The 20,514-nt window shown below is 34.1% G+C and overlaps 1 protein-coding gene and 1 long non-coding RNA gene across 4 annotated transcripts in view; one reads left to right on the top strand and one right to left on the bottom strand.

Moving 5' to 3' along the window:
* The window catches only part of LOC138123488 (uncharacterized), a 110,063-nt gene that overhangs the window by 53,827 nt on the left and 35,722 nt on the right, over positions 1–20,514 (bottom strand). The gene's annotated exons all lie outside the window — the stretch shown is intronic.
* Nmdar2 (NMDA receptor 2) overlaps positions 1–20,514 on the top strand; it is a 268,077-nt gene that overhangs the window by 223,292 nt on the left and 24,271 nt on the right. For 2 of the 3 annotated variants that reach the window (XM_069037427.1, XM_069037444.1), the window contains exons 9-10: positions 18,645–19,440; positions 19,913–19,969. In XM_069037427.1, coding sequence (XP_068893528.1) covers positions 18,645–19,440; positions 19,913–19,969 — 853 coding nt within the window. The remainder of the gene's footprint in view (positions 1–18,644; positions 19,441–19,912; positions 19,970–20,514) is intronic. The other variant, XM_069037436.1, reaches the window with a different exon arrangement.

The following is a 20,514-nucleotide window of genomic DNA, read 5'->3' as shown; positions in this document are numbered from 1 at the left end:
CCAAAAGAAAGTAGTAGATGATATCATTAAAAGTGGAAGTGAGTCTTTTTGTGCCAAGCCCAATGATTGAAGACCGAAACGAAGTCGATGCCGGCTAGGTACTGGGCGAACAAAATGCAAGGACTGTGTTATGTATTTACAATAAGTACCTAGCTTTTCTTTTGTATTGTTGTATTTCAATAAATTTTGTCTGTTTGCTTCTAAATAAAAATGCGTTACGTAATGAAATCAGTGCGGTAATGAACTACATTACGCAACTCAAATGACTGTAAATGAGTGTGGTAATAACGACTTATCCAAGCAGCCATAGATAAAAAAATAAAACAGCCCGGTAGCTGTTGCTTAGTGACACTTTCCGGCTCTGATATTGTTATAATAACTCACTTACTGGACTCAAATTGATGATGCAATTGAACATCTACCGGATAGTATGAAATAAAAATTTAAACTATATACCTGGTGTCCCATCACTTATGACAAACGAAATTGACTTTAAAACTAAATTATATTTATATGAAAGTATTATAGATGCATAAATACTATTCACCGCCACAAAAATTGGGTATTACATTTTTGTTAAAATTAATTACCTAGGTACAGCAGGCAAAAAACTATCACTTTAAAAATTAAATTTTGTTCGATGCAGTTCAAATTTGGTACACGTTATGAAATCATAATAGAGAAATAAAATCCGTGATTAGAATTTAATGAAAATGTTTTGATGTAAAGATATTTGGTTTATTTAATTTGGGGCGTTTTACTTTATGAAAATGGATTGAAAAGAATTAAATTAAGAAACCTAAGTTACCTGGATTGTACTATTCTGATGCTTTCAAACCACCATTTTCGCCTATTGTAATTTTTTTTTATTTGATCGCACGGTATTATCGACCTGACAAAAAAAAAATTATGGTTTCATCTCTTTGGCCCTCGATCGCTACCTGGAAGATCTTAATCCCTTCGGTAGCGACCGGTGGTCGAACTCGACCATCAGATTAACACAAATTAGGGATGGTGGTCCAACTCGGTGACACCCGGCGCTCCCCAGCAGTCCGCTCCAGGGCCGCACCGCTATAGTCCATTCATTTTAAATCTTGGGTAAAGTTGTAAACTCAAAACGCCGTAAATTACGAAAGCGGCAAGTTTTCATTGTGTGGGTACTGTAAAGTAGTAATCCCTCTGTTCACATAAAATTGGTACCACGTCGTACTTTCACCATCTTATCGACGAGCAAAAGAAAGAGACCTTAAAGTATCCGCAAATAAAAAAAAATTAAAACACATTTTGCGATCAGTGACCAAAAAAATGTTAAGAGATTGTTGATTTTGTATTGGGAAATTTTGTATTTGAGAAATAAGATTACTAAATAAAGAAATAAGAGTAATTAATAAAGTATCCATTACATGTATACTTTAAAGTAAATTAATAAATAAAATAATAAAATACTTACATAAACAAATAGAAAATTAATCGTCATCTGAATCAAATTCACTAGATGATTCACCAGTATTGGCAACAAATATTCCAGCACATTAAGAATAATTTGTTCAGACTGATAAGTCAAATGACCCAAACCACCTGACATATTGAGTAAAATTAACGCACTGAATTCACTTTACACAACACAAGTTATTTCTTGAACGGTACAACTAAGACTATAATTGTTTAGTGGCTTACGGCCGGCCGGTCCTGTATTTTTAAAATTCTGGAAAACCCCATTATTATGTACTTTCTGTCTACGCTTGGGATGTCTTATTATTACCTGCACTCGTCGTATAGATAAGGTAAGCAGAACATATTTATAGTACCTAAAAACAGATGTTTTACTGACGAATGCAAATGTATGTTAAATAATGAGCCACCCAGAACACTCGATATTTGTCTCAAGAAAATCCGCGGATAAATTTAACTACAAGAACGCAATGCCCTCAGAAATTTAATGTTTGGGATGGTATTTTTAATACAATACAAATTATTGGGCGATTTTAGTAGTAAATTTAAACACAAACATATTTCGACATTTTAATAAATGCGAATGAAAGTGTTTCTAATAACTTGACCATTTAACAAATGTTAAATTTAATCAATTTCTTAATGAAGTAGGTACCTGAAATCACGCAAAAACTATTTTTCATGTTAAATTCCTATGGTCAGGTTTGGTAGTTGACACTCGGTATTGAACACAGTTTTAGATTCACTGAGTTTCGGACAAGTGTCAAAGCAGGCAAGTTTTATTACTAAACCCAAGATTTAAAATGAATGGACTATATCTTTTTCGCTTCGAACGTGAACCGTGGATGGTTGTATTATACGAGCGTGCTGCACTGGATCGTGATGGTGGGAGGTATTCTTGTGGCTTTCACTATTTTCCGTCTAATAATGAGTAACTTTACTCCCTGATTGTCTGGAGTAAACCGGGTCCTTTTTCCCCTTGGGCAAAAAACCATAGCCAACTCGAGCTTTTAGTCATCTTTTTTCCCCTTGGACAAAAAATCATTCAACCTTTTATGATACATATTTTTTTGTTCGACACTATCAGAATTTGAGAATTTTCTCCTGTGTTAACGGATTTTGATAAATGTCACAATTTGTCAAAACGAAACGACAAGCTAATTTTAAAGATTTTAAGCGATTTGGAGCCTTTAAGGGGCTCGTCGAACAAAAAAACGTTGTATTCAACTCTCTCGTATGTCAATTGGACCTTTTTTGGCACCGTAGGCCTTTAAAACGCTTGTTGCACTCGCGTTTTAAAATGGCCCAATGACCCAATTTACACAAGAACTCATTAAATAAACTACTATATTTCGAATGAATTTGTTTTTTTACTCGAGGTGCAGTTTGTAGCCCGAAGACGAAGCCCGAGGGTCCTACAAAGCACCGACGGTAACAATCATGCAGTCCCGAGGTGCAGATAGTATAGTATTATTTGCACGATCCAAAAATTTTAATTGAAAAAGCCGAAAGGTTAAAAATTATTTTTAACTTATATAGACATCGGGAGTGAATGATTTTTACCCTCAGTGCTTTGTAAAACCCTCGGGCTACAAACTGCACCTCGGGTAAAAATCATCTACTTCACTCCCTCGGTACATAATATACTATTCTGCAATGACGGTTTTTAATAACTCATGTTAGTAACAATAAGGTTAATATATCTTCTGCCTCTGCCATTTCGTTTTATAACCTCAGCACAATCAACATAAACAAACAAAGCGCATGTGCGAATACATAAAATATGCGTATAGTTCATTTTTCTGACTCTGAAGGCCCAACTAATAAAACTATGTATAATGTTCACCAAATACAAGAAGCCGCATTGTGTAGTTGTATTTCCCAAAGTACTACGATTTATACTAAGAACGCTCCCTGCAGATGAGGAAATGAATATTTGGAGTTTCTACCTGATTTTCCATGAATTATGAATGAGACAAAAAATGACCCTTATGCTAATATATTTTTTATTATACCTTAATCAGAATCCCTATTTTTGACACTAAAATGCGTGCGAAAAAGGACCCTTAAAACACTAAAGCTTTAAGGTCGCCTAGGGAACAACAAATTCGCCTACATTTTGAACAATGATAAATAGACATTTATACACAATTTATGATAGCAACGAAACAACAACAATTGACCATTTCTATATCAACGATTAATGACACAGATTACTTCGGAAAAGGTATTTCAATTTGCTTTTTTTCTGTTATAATTTTCAGATTTTAGTGCAGGTATAATAAAAAATAGCGTAAAATTGCGACGTTAAAAGCACTCCGCTACGCGTCGTGCTCTTAAACTCGTCGCGCGTGCATTAAAGGCTTCCTTATAAACTTGTATCATAATATACTATTTTATTATATCTGAATCATAATCCCTATTTTTGACACTAAAATGCGTGCGAAAAAGAGCCTCTAAAACACTAAAGCTTTAAGGGTTGCTTAGGTAACAACAAATTCATCTACATTTTGAACAATGACAAATAGACAGTTATAGAAAATTTATGGACTCTGCTACGCGTCGTGCTCTTAAACTCGTCGCGCGTACTTTAAAGGCTTCCTTATAAACTTGTATCATAATATATGTACTATTTTTCTTCAAACGTCCGTTTAATATGACATTGCACTGGTGCATTGATAATGCTAAAGTGTCACTTCATTGTCATCGCATCTAACGAGCTGACCAGTGTCAGTGAAGTTATTATCTCCGCTGAGGAGCGTCCGTGAAGTTATTATTATCTCCGCTGATGAGCGGCTGTAAAGTAAACTAGCTAATTCATTTGAAATTCCTACCTTATTTCTTAACATGTCTTAAATAATTTGTTATGAAGGTTTGAAGAAAAAATAGTAGATATACCTATGTTATTCGGAGCAAAAATGGTTTTATGTGCTTTGGCTGGTTTGTCTGCCTCACTGCGTTCGGTAGTCAATCTAATAGCCGCAGCACATAAAACTTCATTTTTGCTCCTCATAACATAATATACTAGGTATTAAGGTAAAATTACAATGAAATGGTCGGTGCCACCATGTTCATCTGGTGTCCCTTCGGTGAATAATTTAACATTATCGGTTTATTAGTCCGGCCTTTAGTCAGAAAAATGAACTATAATATTTATGTATACAACGTGTAACAGAAATAAGTACATTCATTTTAACCGGTAACAGAACTCGTCATGATGAACAATTTTTCTATGTACCACTTTTTCGAAATCGGCATTTTTTTTAACATTTTCCCCCCCATAAATTAACGAGCCGTTCAGCCGTTTACGTAAACCTTCTAAGCACAGCGACCAGGTAGCGTGGTCTCCAGTGGCGGGTAGCGAAATTCGTGAAAAATTTTAAACAATTTTAACTCATTAACAAGAACGTTTACAAAAAAAAATATTTAGAAAAGCTGTTGTTCTTGATGAGTATTATTACCAGTTAAAATTTCTGTTACACGTTGTATTGTAAACTCTCAAGACGTAATGTTTAAAATTATGTTTACAACACGGACTATGTTTATATAGTTTCTATGCTTACGCCCATTGTGAATTAGTAATTTCATCTGTATGTTGGACGTCGTCTAATTAACGACGTTGTAAACCAGAAAGCCTGCAAGAAAGTTTAATGCCGAAAAGTTAAGTTTAGTTTAAAATAATGCTCCTAAAATCAAAGAGAAGTAAGACTTTACGATTGTAATTTACAAATTTTATATAATTAAGTACATGATTCTTTAGAAAATTAAATCATTTTATTTCATAAAGTTCTAATCTATTTTGTTGTTTGTGCTTTCACATTGACATTTTTACTCCCAAATGACATTTTATACTGTCATAGTTTATATAGCGGGTCTCAGAACTCGCTCCCCAGAGAAAACTTACCAATGCCGACGACAATCTAGATTCCAAGAATGGAAACGAAGAAAAATTAATGACTTGCATAACATAGTTCTGAGACATCTAAAATCCACAAATTCCAGAAAGGGAACTCCAGGTGTTAATGTGAATAGAATGGGTTACTAAGCGTATATTATCACACTGTCAGAATGACATTTTTGCCAAAGTGTCAACATCAATATGTTAGGTTAAGGCAGATGTCACACTCGCCATAGATCACATGAATCTATTTTTATTTTTTTTAAATAAAACAACAAATGGCGGTTCTGAAAACAACCTTGTTTATTCTAATGCACGTGAGCTTATCGTAAAAAACAGGTGAAAAGGTATAACACAAGCCAAAGGGGATTATGAAACGAAAAATAAATACAATCAGAGAAAGTGGCCACCATTCATTTGCAAGCATAACCCTGCCAGTCGAAAAAGGGGTGGAATTCGTAACCATTTCAGGAGTAATTGTGGCAAAAGCTTCCTGAACGCAACCCCTAAATTGTTCTCCTGTAGCAATAGGGCAGTAGGACCGCACAGGCCAGTGTCATGGACCACCACAACTTATCAATCGATGAGAATACTGTTGATCCAAAATTTCTCGAATTTGTCGACTGAAGTGTAGTGCCCCGTGTGTTGAAACTAGCCGGTAGCACAAAAAAGAAGTGGAATGTCTTCAAGCAAATTGGGAAGTTCTGCGTTCAAAAATTCTCCATTCAAAAAAAGAAATTCAAAAGATCCTACCTAAAGAGGGAAGTTAGCTGACATGTAAACTAATTTTTATTGAAGACATACCACACGATTCCCTAATTGATAAGCCCACAAATTTATATAAAATCGTTGCTGAAATGCTCTTGAAAATAGAGCATGTGGATTTACTTCATTTCCACATTCTCCGTAAATTATCAACATTTCCACATAATCCGCTGCAGAATACATGATGAAAGAGCACAGTTGACCACGAAGTGATTTGAATGAAATATTGACACTGACGTGTCTCAAAAGTTTCATAGCCGGTCAGTTTATTGAAAACGTAATAAAATATGCAACCTAGCAATAATTACGGGAAATAGACCTGGATGGCTTAAAATGCTTTGATTGGTCGAATTAAAGTGTTCTTTTCTTGAATACCTACCGTTCAAGATAGAAACATTTTTCTTTGGGATTATTTATTTGTCCTCTTTCTCTGGGGAACGAGTTCTGGAACACCTGATAGAGTGAATACTCCAAAGTCATGGCCAACCCTCATGCATTTAGAAAATGAATATATTATAACGGGTGACTATTAAAATTTTCACTTAGGATTGGCTATGGAACATTCTTTGTTTTCCGTTGCACATTAGACACTGATAAGTTTGACATTATAGTTAACATTATAGGTTATGTTTCAATTGAACTGACTCACATTTGTCGTTCGTTCTTGCATGTGTCTAAAGTAACAGAAAAAAATAAAAACTCGTTCAAAGCCAACTCCAAGTGAAAAATTTTTAATATTCACCCGTTATTATGTTGTTTAAAATAAAATATACCTATTTTTTGAACTGGTCTTCCTAGAACCTATCCGGGCTTAACAAACTGTGACAAAATGATTAGGTAGTAAGGTAGTGCCAACTGATTCGCATTTGTTGAATTTTCTTGACCGACATGCAACTAAAGTGATGCAAGTGGAGTGCCGTCAACAATCTTTGAATGCGGAAACCTGCTATTATGTTAAATTAATAACATAAGACGTTACTTTCGTTGCACCATCTAATTGATTTCCATTTACCAGCTTCTACTAAGGAAGGCAAACATTTGCAGCGATTTTACAACATTCCTGTACACTTTTGTCTGGTATTATTTCGTTTAATATTATTAAAAATAGATTCCACATCATTTTTGTACTAGATATTACTAACTCTTCGCCCCGATGTATTTCATCTTGATGTTGATCTTAGTGTTAGATTTAATTTAATGTTTAAAAAATTGCCTGGAATCTTGTAAACAATTTCTTCGTTACAAAATTTAACTAAGTTACATCAAATATGTAACTGGAAATATTAGAAGAATTAGAAATAAGTATTAGAGTAACTTTAATGTAAACAAGAATAGGTTGGTTGTCGCTATAACAAAGTTAGATCAATGAACTTCTCTTTAGGATGCTTTGTAGACACGTTGTTGCTAAGCAACGCCTCCGAATGCTTGCTACAAAAATGCATCTTTTACATTATTACTTAGCCCCCTCCCAAGGTGGTAAATGGTTTTGTGTTCCACTCGGGCTACTTAATACGTTTTGGAAATGCATTCGAAAAAATTTCCGGATATTAATCAATGCACGAGAGCATACTCGGTAAGAAAATCGCAACGACACGCACATTATGCTTCTTAAATTATAAATTTCTGACAAAAAAAGTCAAGTTGTATAACAGAATTATCCTTGACAACGGAAAAAACATTGAAATTTTTAATAAATAAATTATTTTGATTGGCTGAAATTTTTTTTTCCACTTATTAATTTCATGTTTGGTCAGCTAGATGCAAAAAATTTCCAGGAAATCTCTCTATACGGGCTGATTCACGTAGCCCGTTCGTTAGAAACTTTTTGATTTCCCAAAATCATATTAATATGAAAATCAGTAGTTGACTATAATCGATTACTCCAAGTTCAAATGAAATATTTTCAAAATGGTGGCACTTCCGGAAATACTGGAAATCGATGCCATCTTTGTTTTTTTTTAATAGAAAGGCCCCATTTTGACTTCACATTTCGATTCTACGTTAACTTTTGAGTTTAGTACATCTTTTTCTCAATACTTATCTGTCATCGTTTTTGACCAATGTCATCTTTTTTGCAAAAAAGTGAGGTTGCAGGGCTTCATTAAAAAATTTATAATTGCTGAACCATCAGAAATAAATAATTTATTTTTACTTTACTGACTTGCCAAAGATTTGTCCGCTTTTTTGCGCTATCAACGACATCTTTTTGTGTTTCATACGCCTACTGCAATTTTTTAAAATTGATAATCAAAAAATGTCGAAAACTTCATTTTTTTAAATGGCAACCGTTTCTGATACTAGATATAAATGTAAAATTACATTTTAAGGCCACTTTTATTAACATTATGTATGCCTATTTGCAGCCGTTTAGGCGTAATTTCAATTTTTTGAATAAAATATTCTTTTTTATGAGCAATTGTTTTATTTGAATTTTTATTCAAAAATAGCATTGCAATAAATATTAGATAACAACAAAACAATAAAAAATAAGCAAATTAACAAAAAAAATATTTTAATGTAAATGATTTCATTGAAAATATTTTTTTGTTAATTTGCTTATTTTTTATTATTTCGCTGTTATCTACTGTTTATTGCATGTGATTTTTGAATAAAAATTCAAATAAAACAATTGTTTGATAAAAAGAAAGAATATTTTACTCAAAAAATCGAAATTACTCCAAAACGGCTGGGAATAAGCATACACAATGTTAATAAAAGTAGGCTTAGAATTAAGTTTTACATTTATATCTAGTGTCACAAACGGTGGTTGCGATTTAAAAAAAAAGTTTTTGACATTTTTTGATTAGCAATTTTGAAAAATTTCAGAAGGTGTATGAAACATAAAAAAAATTTCACTAATGGCGGAAAAGATCGGCCAGGTCTTTAGGAATTCAACTAAAAAAAATCAATTATTTATTTGCGATGGTTCAAGAGTTATAAATTTGTTAATGAAGCCCTGCAACCTCGCTCTTTTGCAAAAAAGATGACATAGGTCAAAAACGATGACAGATAAGTGTCGGCAAAAAGACGTTCTAAACTCAAAATTTAACGTAGAATCGAAATGTGAAGTCAAAATGGGGCTTTTCTATTTAAAAAAACAAAGATGGCATCGATTTCCGGTATTTCCGGAAGTGCCACCATTTTGAAAATATTTCATTTGAACTTGGAGTAGTCGATTATAGTCAACTACCAATTTTCTTTATGTTTTTTTGTCAGATCAATAGTTTCGTAGTTACATCGTGTAGAAATCTAGAATTTCTTTTATTTTTGTACTTTTTATTCTTTTCCACACCACCACAGAGGTAGAGCAATAGGGTGCGTTTTTTTTGACGTGGTGTCCCCAGTGGGCATAGTCCACGATGTAGTAGAAGTTTACTGTTTTACTCTTTGTAACGTAGACGGACCCGAATGATCTGGATCGAACGGTATAGATGAGCTGAATTCATCAGAGTTTATGAATTCGGGAATTCCTCTGGAGAAGTTTTCTCTTGTTCCTCAGGGTCATCATCATCATCATCAAGATCATCTGGCGTTTGCTAAAATAGAAATTCATTGATTTCAGGTATTTGTTCGTCTTGATCTTCAGATTGTGGAACGTCTGTGATTATTTCATTATCCGTGCGAGATACGTATATCTAACTACTTACAAAAAATGTAGAACATACAATTCTCTACAATTTTTGTTCTTTACGTTTTTTTGTCAGATCAATAGTTTCGTAGTTACAGCCTGTAGAAATGGGCATATCGGACTCCAACGTGTATACTAATGAAACAGGTAAACGCCAAATGATCCTGATGATGATGATGATGACCCCGAGGAACAAGAGAAAACTTCTCAAGAGGAATTCCCGAATTCATAAACTCTAATGAATTCAGCTCATCTATACCGTTCGATCCAGATCATTCGGGTCCGTCTACGTTACAAAGAGATTAAAAAGAGTAAAACAGTAAACTCCTACTGCATCGTGGACTATGCCCACTGGGGACACCACGTCAAAAAAAACGCACCCTATTGCTCTACCTCTGTGGTGGTGTGGAAAAGAATAAAAAGTACAAAAATAAAAGAAATTCTCGATTTCTACACGCTGTAACTACGAAACTACTGATCTGACAAAAAAACGTAAAGAACAAAAATTGTAGAGAATTGTATGTTCTACATTTTTTGTAAGTAGTTAGATATACGTATCTCGCACGGATAATGAAATAATCACAGACGTTCCACAATCTGAAGATCAAGACGAACAAATACCTGAAATCAATGAATTTCTATTTTAATAAAGAACAAAAAATGTAGAGAATTGCATGCTCTACATTTTCTATAATAACTTAGATAGAGGTATCTCGCACGGATAATGAAATAATCGCAAAAATGTGATTTTGCACCCCTATTCTCCAATATGGCGGGGCGAGCGGCAACCCCCCAAGGTCGCAAACTCAACAATATTAATAATATGCCTGATAGAAGATACCTGCCAATTATAAACTTTTCTGTACCTTTTGCAAGGTAAAACTCCCTATTTATTGCACTAATACTAATATACGACAATATATTAGTATTGTAACGCAAATACACCCTCGCGACCGGGAGTAGTTCCGTGACGCTCCACTAGTACGCTCTCGAGGGCGCCACTCCATCTTCCCGGTGCGGCTCTCGCTCTTAGCCAGGATCTCGCCCATTGGTCAAGTTTCCGCGCGCTCTTTTGCATGCCCTCAGGCCATCGGACGAGGGTATAAAAGAAATTGCATCCCCTTGAAACATCACCGAGTACTGTGGCCAAGCGCCTAGCGCGCCACTTTACATTCGGGAGGTCCCGGGTTCTAACCCCGGTGCCGCCTGACCAGGTGTGGGTTTTTTTCAGAGGTTTCCCCACACCATCACATCGTGGTATGTCTCATATCACAGATAAGGCGAATGCTGGGTCAGTATCAACCTCTCAGTACCTACCACCTTCCTTCCGCACCCATCCTCACCGTACCCATCCCGAATCTTCCCGTCAGTGTGGCTGAAAAGGCTGAAAGCCTCAGCAGCCCGCCCCCCTTCGGGGGGGAATGAAAAATGTACCGTTTCCTTCCTTGAAACATCAGTTGCGCTTGCTTCGGTGACACAACTCTCTCTCCTCCAGCAGCACCCTCTGTGGTCACTGGTCTTTTTCTAAAGCAAGCCGACAAGTGGACACTGCGTTTACCTTGACATCCCGAACCCTCTTCTTCGAAGGCATCACCAGGTCCCCCTGACGACACCTCCGTGGAAGCTCGACCCGTGTTTTCGAAATCACTTTGTACGTTTACAATAAATAAATACGTTCGAAACCACCCTACAGTATTAAATATAATTATAATATAATTTCTCAAATGATATTGGCATGAGTTTTGGTATTGATAAGTGTAAAACGCAATCAATATGTCGCGGTCGTTACGAAAATTTAGAATATATAACTAAAGAAGGAGAAATCATTAAAAATTTAAATAAAGGAGAATTTTATAAATATTTAGGTATTAATCAATCAAATCATATTCAACATTCAATTATAAAAGAAAATTTAGAAAAACAATTTTATTTAAGAATTAAATCTATTTTAAAATCAAAATTAAACGGTACTAATTTAATTAAAGCAGTTAATACAATGCTGTTCCATTGTTGACTTATTCTTTTGGTGTTATAAAATGGTCCAAAACTAATTTACAGAATATAAATATTCAAACTAGAGTTCTCTTTACAAAATTCTGTAAACATCACCCCAAATCTGCTATTGAAAGATTTAATTTACCACGCAAAAATGGTGGTAGGGGTTTTTCAAATCTAGAAATTCTACAACAAAATCAAATTGCTTCACTAAAAAATTATTTTCTCAATAGAGCTCGTGATAACACTTTTTTCAATGCTTTGGTTTCAGCGGATAAAGGTTACACACCTTTAAATTTAAGTGATAATATAATTTCAGATATTGTTGAGCCAAATATACCTGACACTATAGCAAATATAAAACAAAAGTCTTTACATGGGAGATATTTTAAAGAGCTAGAACAGCCAGAAATTAATATTCAAGCTTCTCATGCATGGCTTAAAAAATCAAATATTCATCCTGAGACTGAGGGTTTTATATTTGCAATACAAGATCGTGTTATAAATACAAGAAATTATAAAAAACACATATGCGGTTTACAATCGATCATTGATAAATGTAGGATTTGCGGAACTGAAGGGGAAACCATTGAACACATCATTTCTTCTTGCACCGTTTTGGCTCAAAGCGAATATAAAAAACGTCATGATATATTCGCAAAAATTATACACATGAATTTAGCAGTTAAATTCAATTTACTAAAGGATACACAACCACATTACATTTATAAACCAGAAAGTTGTTTAGAAAATGACAATTACAAATTATATTTTGATCGCACAGTTTTAACTGATATTCACATTCAGCATAACAGAGCAGACATTATTATTTTAAATAAACAACAAAAGCAAGCATATCTTTTAGATATAGCTGTTCCAAATTCACACAATATAACACAGACATATAATACAAAAATTAATAAATATTTAGAACTCTCCGTTGCTATGAGAAATCTTTGGTGTTTAGAAAAAATTTCGATTTTACCATTTATAATTTCAGCAACAGGAATAGTACCGCAATCTCTTTTTAAAAATTTAAAAAATTTGGACTTAGAGAACACATTGGTGGTTGAAATTCAAAAAGGTATATTATTATACTCATGTCACATCGTGAGGAAATTCCTTAACATTGACACAGAACATAAAACACAAAAAAGTCAAAATGTGGAGGCGAGACGCCGGTAATTATGTTTATAAGCACTGCTTGATAGTATTATCCGTAATAGTGTATGTACTCCGGCAAAATTGCCGTGCCGCCGGGTGGAGGTGGGATACGAGATTATTAATAGTATAGTAGCTATACTACGGTATTATATTACACAAAATATTTGATTTGATCAGTTACAAAATTTACTAACAAAAATATTTGACGTTTTTTGGAGAAAAAAATTCCTTAAATTGCATTTTTCGTCGATTGTATCTCAGTGCCTGTTAAACTTACAAGGGCGTTACAACGATGATTACGCCCGGAGAACGATGAATCCAGCTCGAGGGCTTTAGCCCGAGAGATGGATATCGTTCGATGGGCGTAATTATTCGGTGACGCCGTGGTGCATACAAGATTCTATTTTTCACTGTTCTTTAAAAAAAAAAATGGCATCTTTGCAATTTTGAATTGATGAGGGCGTTATGAATTCATTACGCCCGCTTATTCTTATTACGTCCTGTATTATTCCCCGGTTGTTATGGACATATTTACGTATTGCGTATCCTAGGAGTTATCATGCAATTATACTAAAGTGAAAAATAATAGCTATTTATGCACCAAGGGCGTTACAACGATGATTACGCCCGGAGAACGATGAATCCAGCTCGAGGGCTTTAGCCCGAGAGATGGATATCGTTCGATGGGCGTAATCATTCGGTGACGCCGTGGTGCATACAAGATTTTATTTTTCACTATACGTGTTCTTTAAAAAAAAAAAAAAATTGGCATCTTTGCAATTATGAATTGATGAGGGCGTTATGAATTCATTACGCCCGCTAATTCATATTACGCCCTGTTTTATTCTCCGGTTGTTATGGACATGTTTACGTATTTCGTATCCTAGGAGTTATCATGCAATTATACTAAAGTGAAAAATAAAAATCATTACTACCCCACCTTGGTAAGGCAACGACAATTGTTATCCCCCACTGACTGTGCATTTAACCAAGTGACAAATCAGTGTAATAATCACTCATTCAAAAAATACGGACCAAAACGAACAAAAATGAATGAACAATTTAAACTATAGTCCAATTTTTACCCTTTTGAGGTAACGTTACGATTTCCTTCCTCGCTTTCTCTTTATTGAAACGACAGAAACAGAAAAAACAAAAAAAAAAAGGCAAGTTTATTTATTGATGGTCACTTTGAGGTTATTTTATGCTCCTGTCAACTTGACAATTTTTAATTTCTTTCACTTATTACATTGGTGACAAACATAACCTTTCGAAGCAATTGTCAACAAATTTGACACATTTATAGTTATTTATGATCAATTCAAATTTGTTTCTGATACTAGCTCAAACATACGTAAAGTTACTAGATAATGACGTCATCGCAATAGGGTAAAAATTGGACTATAGACCGTAGTGACAGCTACCAGGGTTCATCAATAGATCTTTAAAAAGCTTGTTCAAGGAAATATTTAAATCGGTATATTTTTACAGAAATTATCGGAACGAAAGAAAATTTCTCAAACAGACACCCAGAAAGATACACAAACGTACGCAGAGCTGCCATGAAGAAAACTTTTCTTCACGTTTTCAGCATAAGACAATCCGAATATAATCTTATTTCGAACATGATTTTTCGACTCTATCATCATACGTACTTCCATTTACTTAGAAAACATGAAAATAGTAATAAACTGAATATGTATTTCTGATAATAAAAACGTTTTAGATGTGGATTGTCAAACTCAAAGTCGCTTAAAATTTATGATTGAACTGTACTTTAGCGAGAAATCTGTCATAAATTCCAAATATGTACCTTATAAGCGCGCATATAGGCCGTGCCAAACCCAAATAACCACCACCTGTTAAATTATGTTGGTGAAAACAAAATTACACTAAGTGTATAATGGCAATTTTGATATTACTAGGATGCTAGACCAATCAAATCTAAATGTACAACGTTGCCGGTTGATTTTTTGGGTAGAATGCAGTGTTGGTGGTTATTTGGTTTTGGCAAAGGCTATAGTTACTTTTCCTGGTAGTCCACGTCTACAGGATTATTATGAATTATTGTAGTCCAAGTAGGCGTAAAAACTGAATGTAAAATGTATGGTTGCCGCTCCATATAAAAAACATCAAAATGATGTGAACAAGTGATTCAATCGTAAATTAAAAAAATAAAACCCGCAGCACCGCACTTTTCACCTAAAAAATGACAGTGACAACGACAAAAATTGACAATTCACATGAAAACGGCAAAAATTTCATAACATGGGCATGGCCTGCTGTATAACCTTCCGACCATAACGACATGTTACTTACTTAATATCTATGTATTTCTTAACACTAATCAATACAAAATTTGATGTACCTACACCTCAACTTCGAAAACACCCTGGTGTTTTCGAAGTTGAGGTGTTCCTTTTAACATGTGATAGTATGCGTTGTTCTAAAGAATTTTAGCCAAAATCACCTTAGTAAAATGTGTACGGCAATGAAGATACAATAAGTTAATTTTTTTGAAATTTTTGAAACCGGTCCTGCTCAAATTTGCGCTGACTTGTTAGAAATTGGAATTGACAAAAAAAATCAAATTAGCATGGACGTTAATCAAAACTACTGTCAAAACACCCTGGTGTTTTCGAAGTTGAGGTGTTCCTTTTAACATGTGATAGTATGCGTTGTTCTAAAGAATTTTAGCCAAAATCACCTTAGTAAAATGTGTACGGCAATGAAGATACAATAAGTTAATTTTTTTGAAATTTTTGAAACCGGTCCTGCTCAAATTTGCGCTGACTTGTTAGAAATTGGAATTGACAAAAAAAATCAAATGAGCATGGACGTTAATCAAAACTACTGTCAGAGTTGTCATCTAATTAGTCGAAATGGCTTTATTATTAGGAAAATAATGAGCTCACAGATATGTTGCAAATGCATGGGCAATGTTATCACGTTATCAGAATGCATCTGCAGCGTCCAGAGTGTATTGCAAAGCGATTTCCGGAAAGACACCATTCTGGGCCAGGTTAGTTATTAATCTAGTACAGCGGAGAAATGGACAGGACCGGACTTAAAATTTTAGAAAACAATAAAAATATACAATCGATTATCTCCGTTAATACAAACATTTTACTAAGAAGATTTAGGCTAAAATTTTTAAGAATAATGTGTAGTACCTCGTGTTACAAGGAACGCGTCAACTTCGAGAACACCCTGTATAAATGATTGTCCCATCATAGGTGGCTGTGCGCTATGCTTTAGGTGCGCCGCTACGCCCACTAGTTGTTACAAACATTTATATTCCGTATATCCTGTTGACGTTGAATTGAACATCAGTGGTGCAAATCGCACACATTTGGCATTAACTTTCATATGAGTTGTCATAGTATAGTTCTCCCAGAGCTGCAGCGATTTTATGGCAGGGCAATAGTAATTATTACGCCTGTTGAGATGCCGATAAGCGACATAAACAGATCCCTGTCAATCATCATTTTCGTTCTATACCTGTCAGTTTACAGGGTAGTACTTGGACGAATTTACGATTAGGGGTTGTACTTGCGGTTTAAACCTATTGTCGGTGTTGTTAACGTTTATACAATGGTACCCTGCCATAAAATCGCTGCAGCTCTGGGAGAACTATAACAGGTCAGGCCATTTGCACCACGGATGTTCATTCCAACGTAAACAGATATTACAGTTTGTCTCAATTCTAAATTTCCACCACCTGTTGAATTATATTGGCAAAGTAAAAATATTTCTTAATTGGGGATTCTTATAACCAAAGTTGGCAATATAATTATCTTATAAACATGATTCGAAAACATTAAAATTAGTTCATAAGTTTATTTTGCTTTTAGAATTTGATTTTCTACCTACTTACTTGCTGCATTTTAAAAAAGGTTTGCGTTCTTTACCTTTATTCTAAAATTTTGAGTTGTAAAAACGAAAATTGACAGATAACACAGGCCTTCAAAACAAAACTTTTTAAGCGATGTTTTGATTTTGATAACTGATTTTGTATAACATTGGAGCCCTGATTACAAAAATACAATTCATTTTTTTGTATCACGTCAGGTTTTTTCACAATTAACAAAAAAAAATTAAGCAATTTATTTAGGAAATTAAGATGTTTATAATAATTCTTGGTTAATAATCTAACTAAATTTTTTATTCTATATGAGAATGGCATCTTTAACGCTTTGTGAGGAAACTTCTTATAATTGATTGCCTGCTGTATATTTTTTTTGGGTACATCGCGCTGTAACATCCAGCAAAAGTCTACCATCATTGATACGCTCCATCTTCCTTGATATCACCTCTCCATTTGTTTTATATCTTGGTCAAGACGTTCCCCTTGTTCCTCGCTGACAGCATCAAGATTTTTAGGAAAAGATTTAAGTGCGAAAAGAGGAAATTCACTTTCAAACTCATATTACATCCCAAAATGTGAAAATTTTTAAACATGATTCTTACAATATTTTCGTAGTCTTCATCTTTGTGATTTCCAAGCAATTTTTCTACGACATTCTTAAATGCTGTCCAGGCATTCCTTTCAACAACATTCATAGAATTTTGAAAATCATTACCTTTGTACAAAGATCTTATTTGAGGTCCTAACCTCTTTTAATTTGGCATTGGAGAGATCTGGTAACTTTGTACATTAAGACTTGAAACATTGTCCATTTTTATCAAGAGGCTTTCAAATTGCTTCATCAAACAGAGTTTGATATGCATTGGTGGTATCTAATACTACTTTTTTAGGATACAAAAAAATTATTTTTTATTATTGCTTCCCAGTACAAGTCTAGTTCTTAAAGGCCACTTCTTTTGAGTCCAATGCTTGTTTCGTGCCCGGCAGTCCCACTAGCAAATAAAACAAGCAAATTTCGAATATCCATATTGTTGTCCGATATTACAATATCGAAATTTTGAAATAATTCAAAACATTTCAATTTTAAGAAAAAACGATTTGTGAAAAAACTAGACGTCATAGCGCAAAACCAAAATCATTTTCGTAATCAGGGGGTCGAAATTGTTCAAAAACTGTCAATTTTATGCAAACATCGAAATCAGTGCAGACCTGTGTAATCTAACAAATACAATCTGACGCATTTTTCACCAAACAATGTTGCCAGTTGTATTTCCAACGTAGAATGCAGTGTTGGTGCAAATTTAGAATTGATACAGACTTTAGTCTATTCATGATGAATGTGGATAAGGGGTGGGTGGCTATGACATCTGGTAACATTGGTAATAACTACAGAACAAATAAAATTTCCTAATAGAAATTGATAAGTTTCGTGTTAAATTACGTTGATTTCAATTATGGTTAAATTATGTGACGGAAACGGTAAACATCGGTTTAACATCGTTGCCAACTTGAACGTATTTCGAATTGAATCATAATTAAATAATACTTGATTACAAACAAGATTTTTTAATTAGGCCAATATTTCTATACTACTTTTTGCTCTAATTTTTATTGTATATCGCACTGTATACTTTTACTACAAAAACTTTTTAATTTTGTTAGAATTTAAGGCACTTTATTCTCATTTTTTCCATGCAAAAATTATAATTTTATCAAAACGTATTTTTCACACACAAGCTTCGAACGTATTAAAAATGAATGATTTGGATGCACTTCATATTCTTTAATAGTCTTCTCTTCATGCTTTAGTATTATCTTTCTAAAGTTGCAAGATAGTTGATTTAACACTCCATTTTCTTTTATCTTCCCTACAGGTCTTGACGATCATCGCTTGTCAAGGCCATTTTCACAGAAACCAATGATCAAATTTGGAACAATACCTTGGTCACACACAGATTCCACAATTGCAAAATATTTTAAAGAAATGCACGCATATATGAAGCAATTCAATAAAAGCACAGTACACGAAGGAGTTGACGCCGTTTTGAGTGCAGAAATGGATGCTTTTATTTATGACGGAACAGTTCTAGATTATTTAACGTCGCAAGATGAAGACTGTAGATTACTAACCGTGGGATCATGGTATGCAATGACTGGGTATGGCTTGGCTTTTCCAAGGAATTCAAAATATCTTAAAATGTTCAATAAAAGACTTCTTGATTTTCGAGAAAATGGTGATCTGGAACGCTTACGTCGCTACTGGATGACCGGAGTTTGTAAACCCGGTAAACAGGAGCATAAGAGCGCAGATCCTTTAGCTTTAGAACAGTTTTTATCAGCGTTCCTACTATTAATGGCGGGCATTTTACTTGCTGCGCTTTTATTGTTTCTTGAACATTTATATTTCAAATATGTTCGAAAACATTTGGCTAAAACGGATAGAGGAGGTTGTTGTGCACTTATCAGCCTATCGATGGGTAAAAGCCTAACATTTCGGGGGGCTGTGTATGAAGCTCAAGACATACTAAAGAATCATCGCTGTCGAGATCCCATCTGTGACACCCATCTTTGGAAAGTTAAAAGAGAACTGGATATCTCTCAAATGCGTTGCAAGCAACTAGAAAAGGAGCTAGAAGCCCATGGAATTAAACCTCCACCTCCTTGCAAGCGGTGAGTCCTAAGTTATTATTATATTTACTAACAATAACTTTACACCGTTTATTCGCACGAGCATGAAAACTCGATATGTAGCACTAATATTTTTTGGCACTTTCGGTACTGTATTGTCGCTATCGCTTGAATTGGCACAGTATGTTATGCAAAATTTAACAATATCTTGTTGTTTTAAATTTCATGTGAAAGTGTACTGTTTTATTGTATTTCCTCGGTATTCTATCTGGTTAAATATTCTATAATAGTTATTTTTATCTCCAATTATAGCGATCGATCAAAACCAATTTAGGAATATTTTCACTATCGCGAAGAATAATTACACTAAGCAAACAACAGTTTTAATTTCTGAAATAGTTGTACCTATAGAGTCATTGCAAGTTATTAAAACACTTCGTCCATCTAAAATTAATCACAACTGTAGTGGCTTACAAAATATTTTGTACCTATGTTAATAATTATATATGAGTAGGCGTCAACGTAACACCACCTGTCTTTCGTCCTGCCTGGATTCTTCTGAATCACCCGAGTAAGTCTGTGACTTACATGTGCTATTTGTGTTAGATCTATGTATAGTTCAGCTTTGCATTTATGTTCTAGTATGTGCTGTGTTAAATTATTTTTGTTAACAAGTCTTTGTAATAACTAGTATGTTTTTTCTTTAGTTTATGTACTAGAACCTAGGCACATTTTTATGTATATCGCACCATATTATACTTTTATTACAAAAATTATTTTATAATAGGTACCTACATTATGTACACGTGTACTAAAATAATAAAAACAATTCTAATTATACAAGTGTCCTACCTAAGACTTTCAGGTCTTATATCTCTATTATTTATGGACTGACTTTTGTGAAATTTGGAAGATAGGTATTTCTAGTGAATAAAGAATAAATTACTGGTTTACTATTAGTAAAATGTCCGATTAATTTAAATTTAAATTCGACAAGCCTTTAAAAAAATGCTTTGAGGCAAATGGTGGTAAGTACATTTGAAAAGGAATGAAGGAATGTTCAAAATTTCACAATTCACAATGATGCTCATTTGTTTCATTTTTTTCTTGAAGTAC

This window comes from Tenebrio molitor, chromosome 1 (genome assembly GCF_963966145.1).
Source record: "Tenebrio molitor chromosome 1, icTenMoli1.1, whole genome shotgun sequence".
NCBI classification, from domain to species: domain Eukaryota; kingdom Metazoa; phylum Arthropoda; class Insecta; order Coleoptera; family Tenebrionidae; genus Tenebrio; species Tenebrio molitor.
This window is presented reverse-complemented; position numbering and strand designations above follow the sequence as displayed.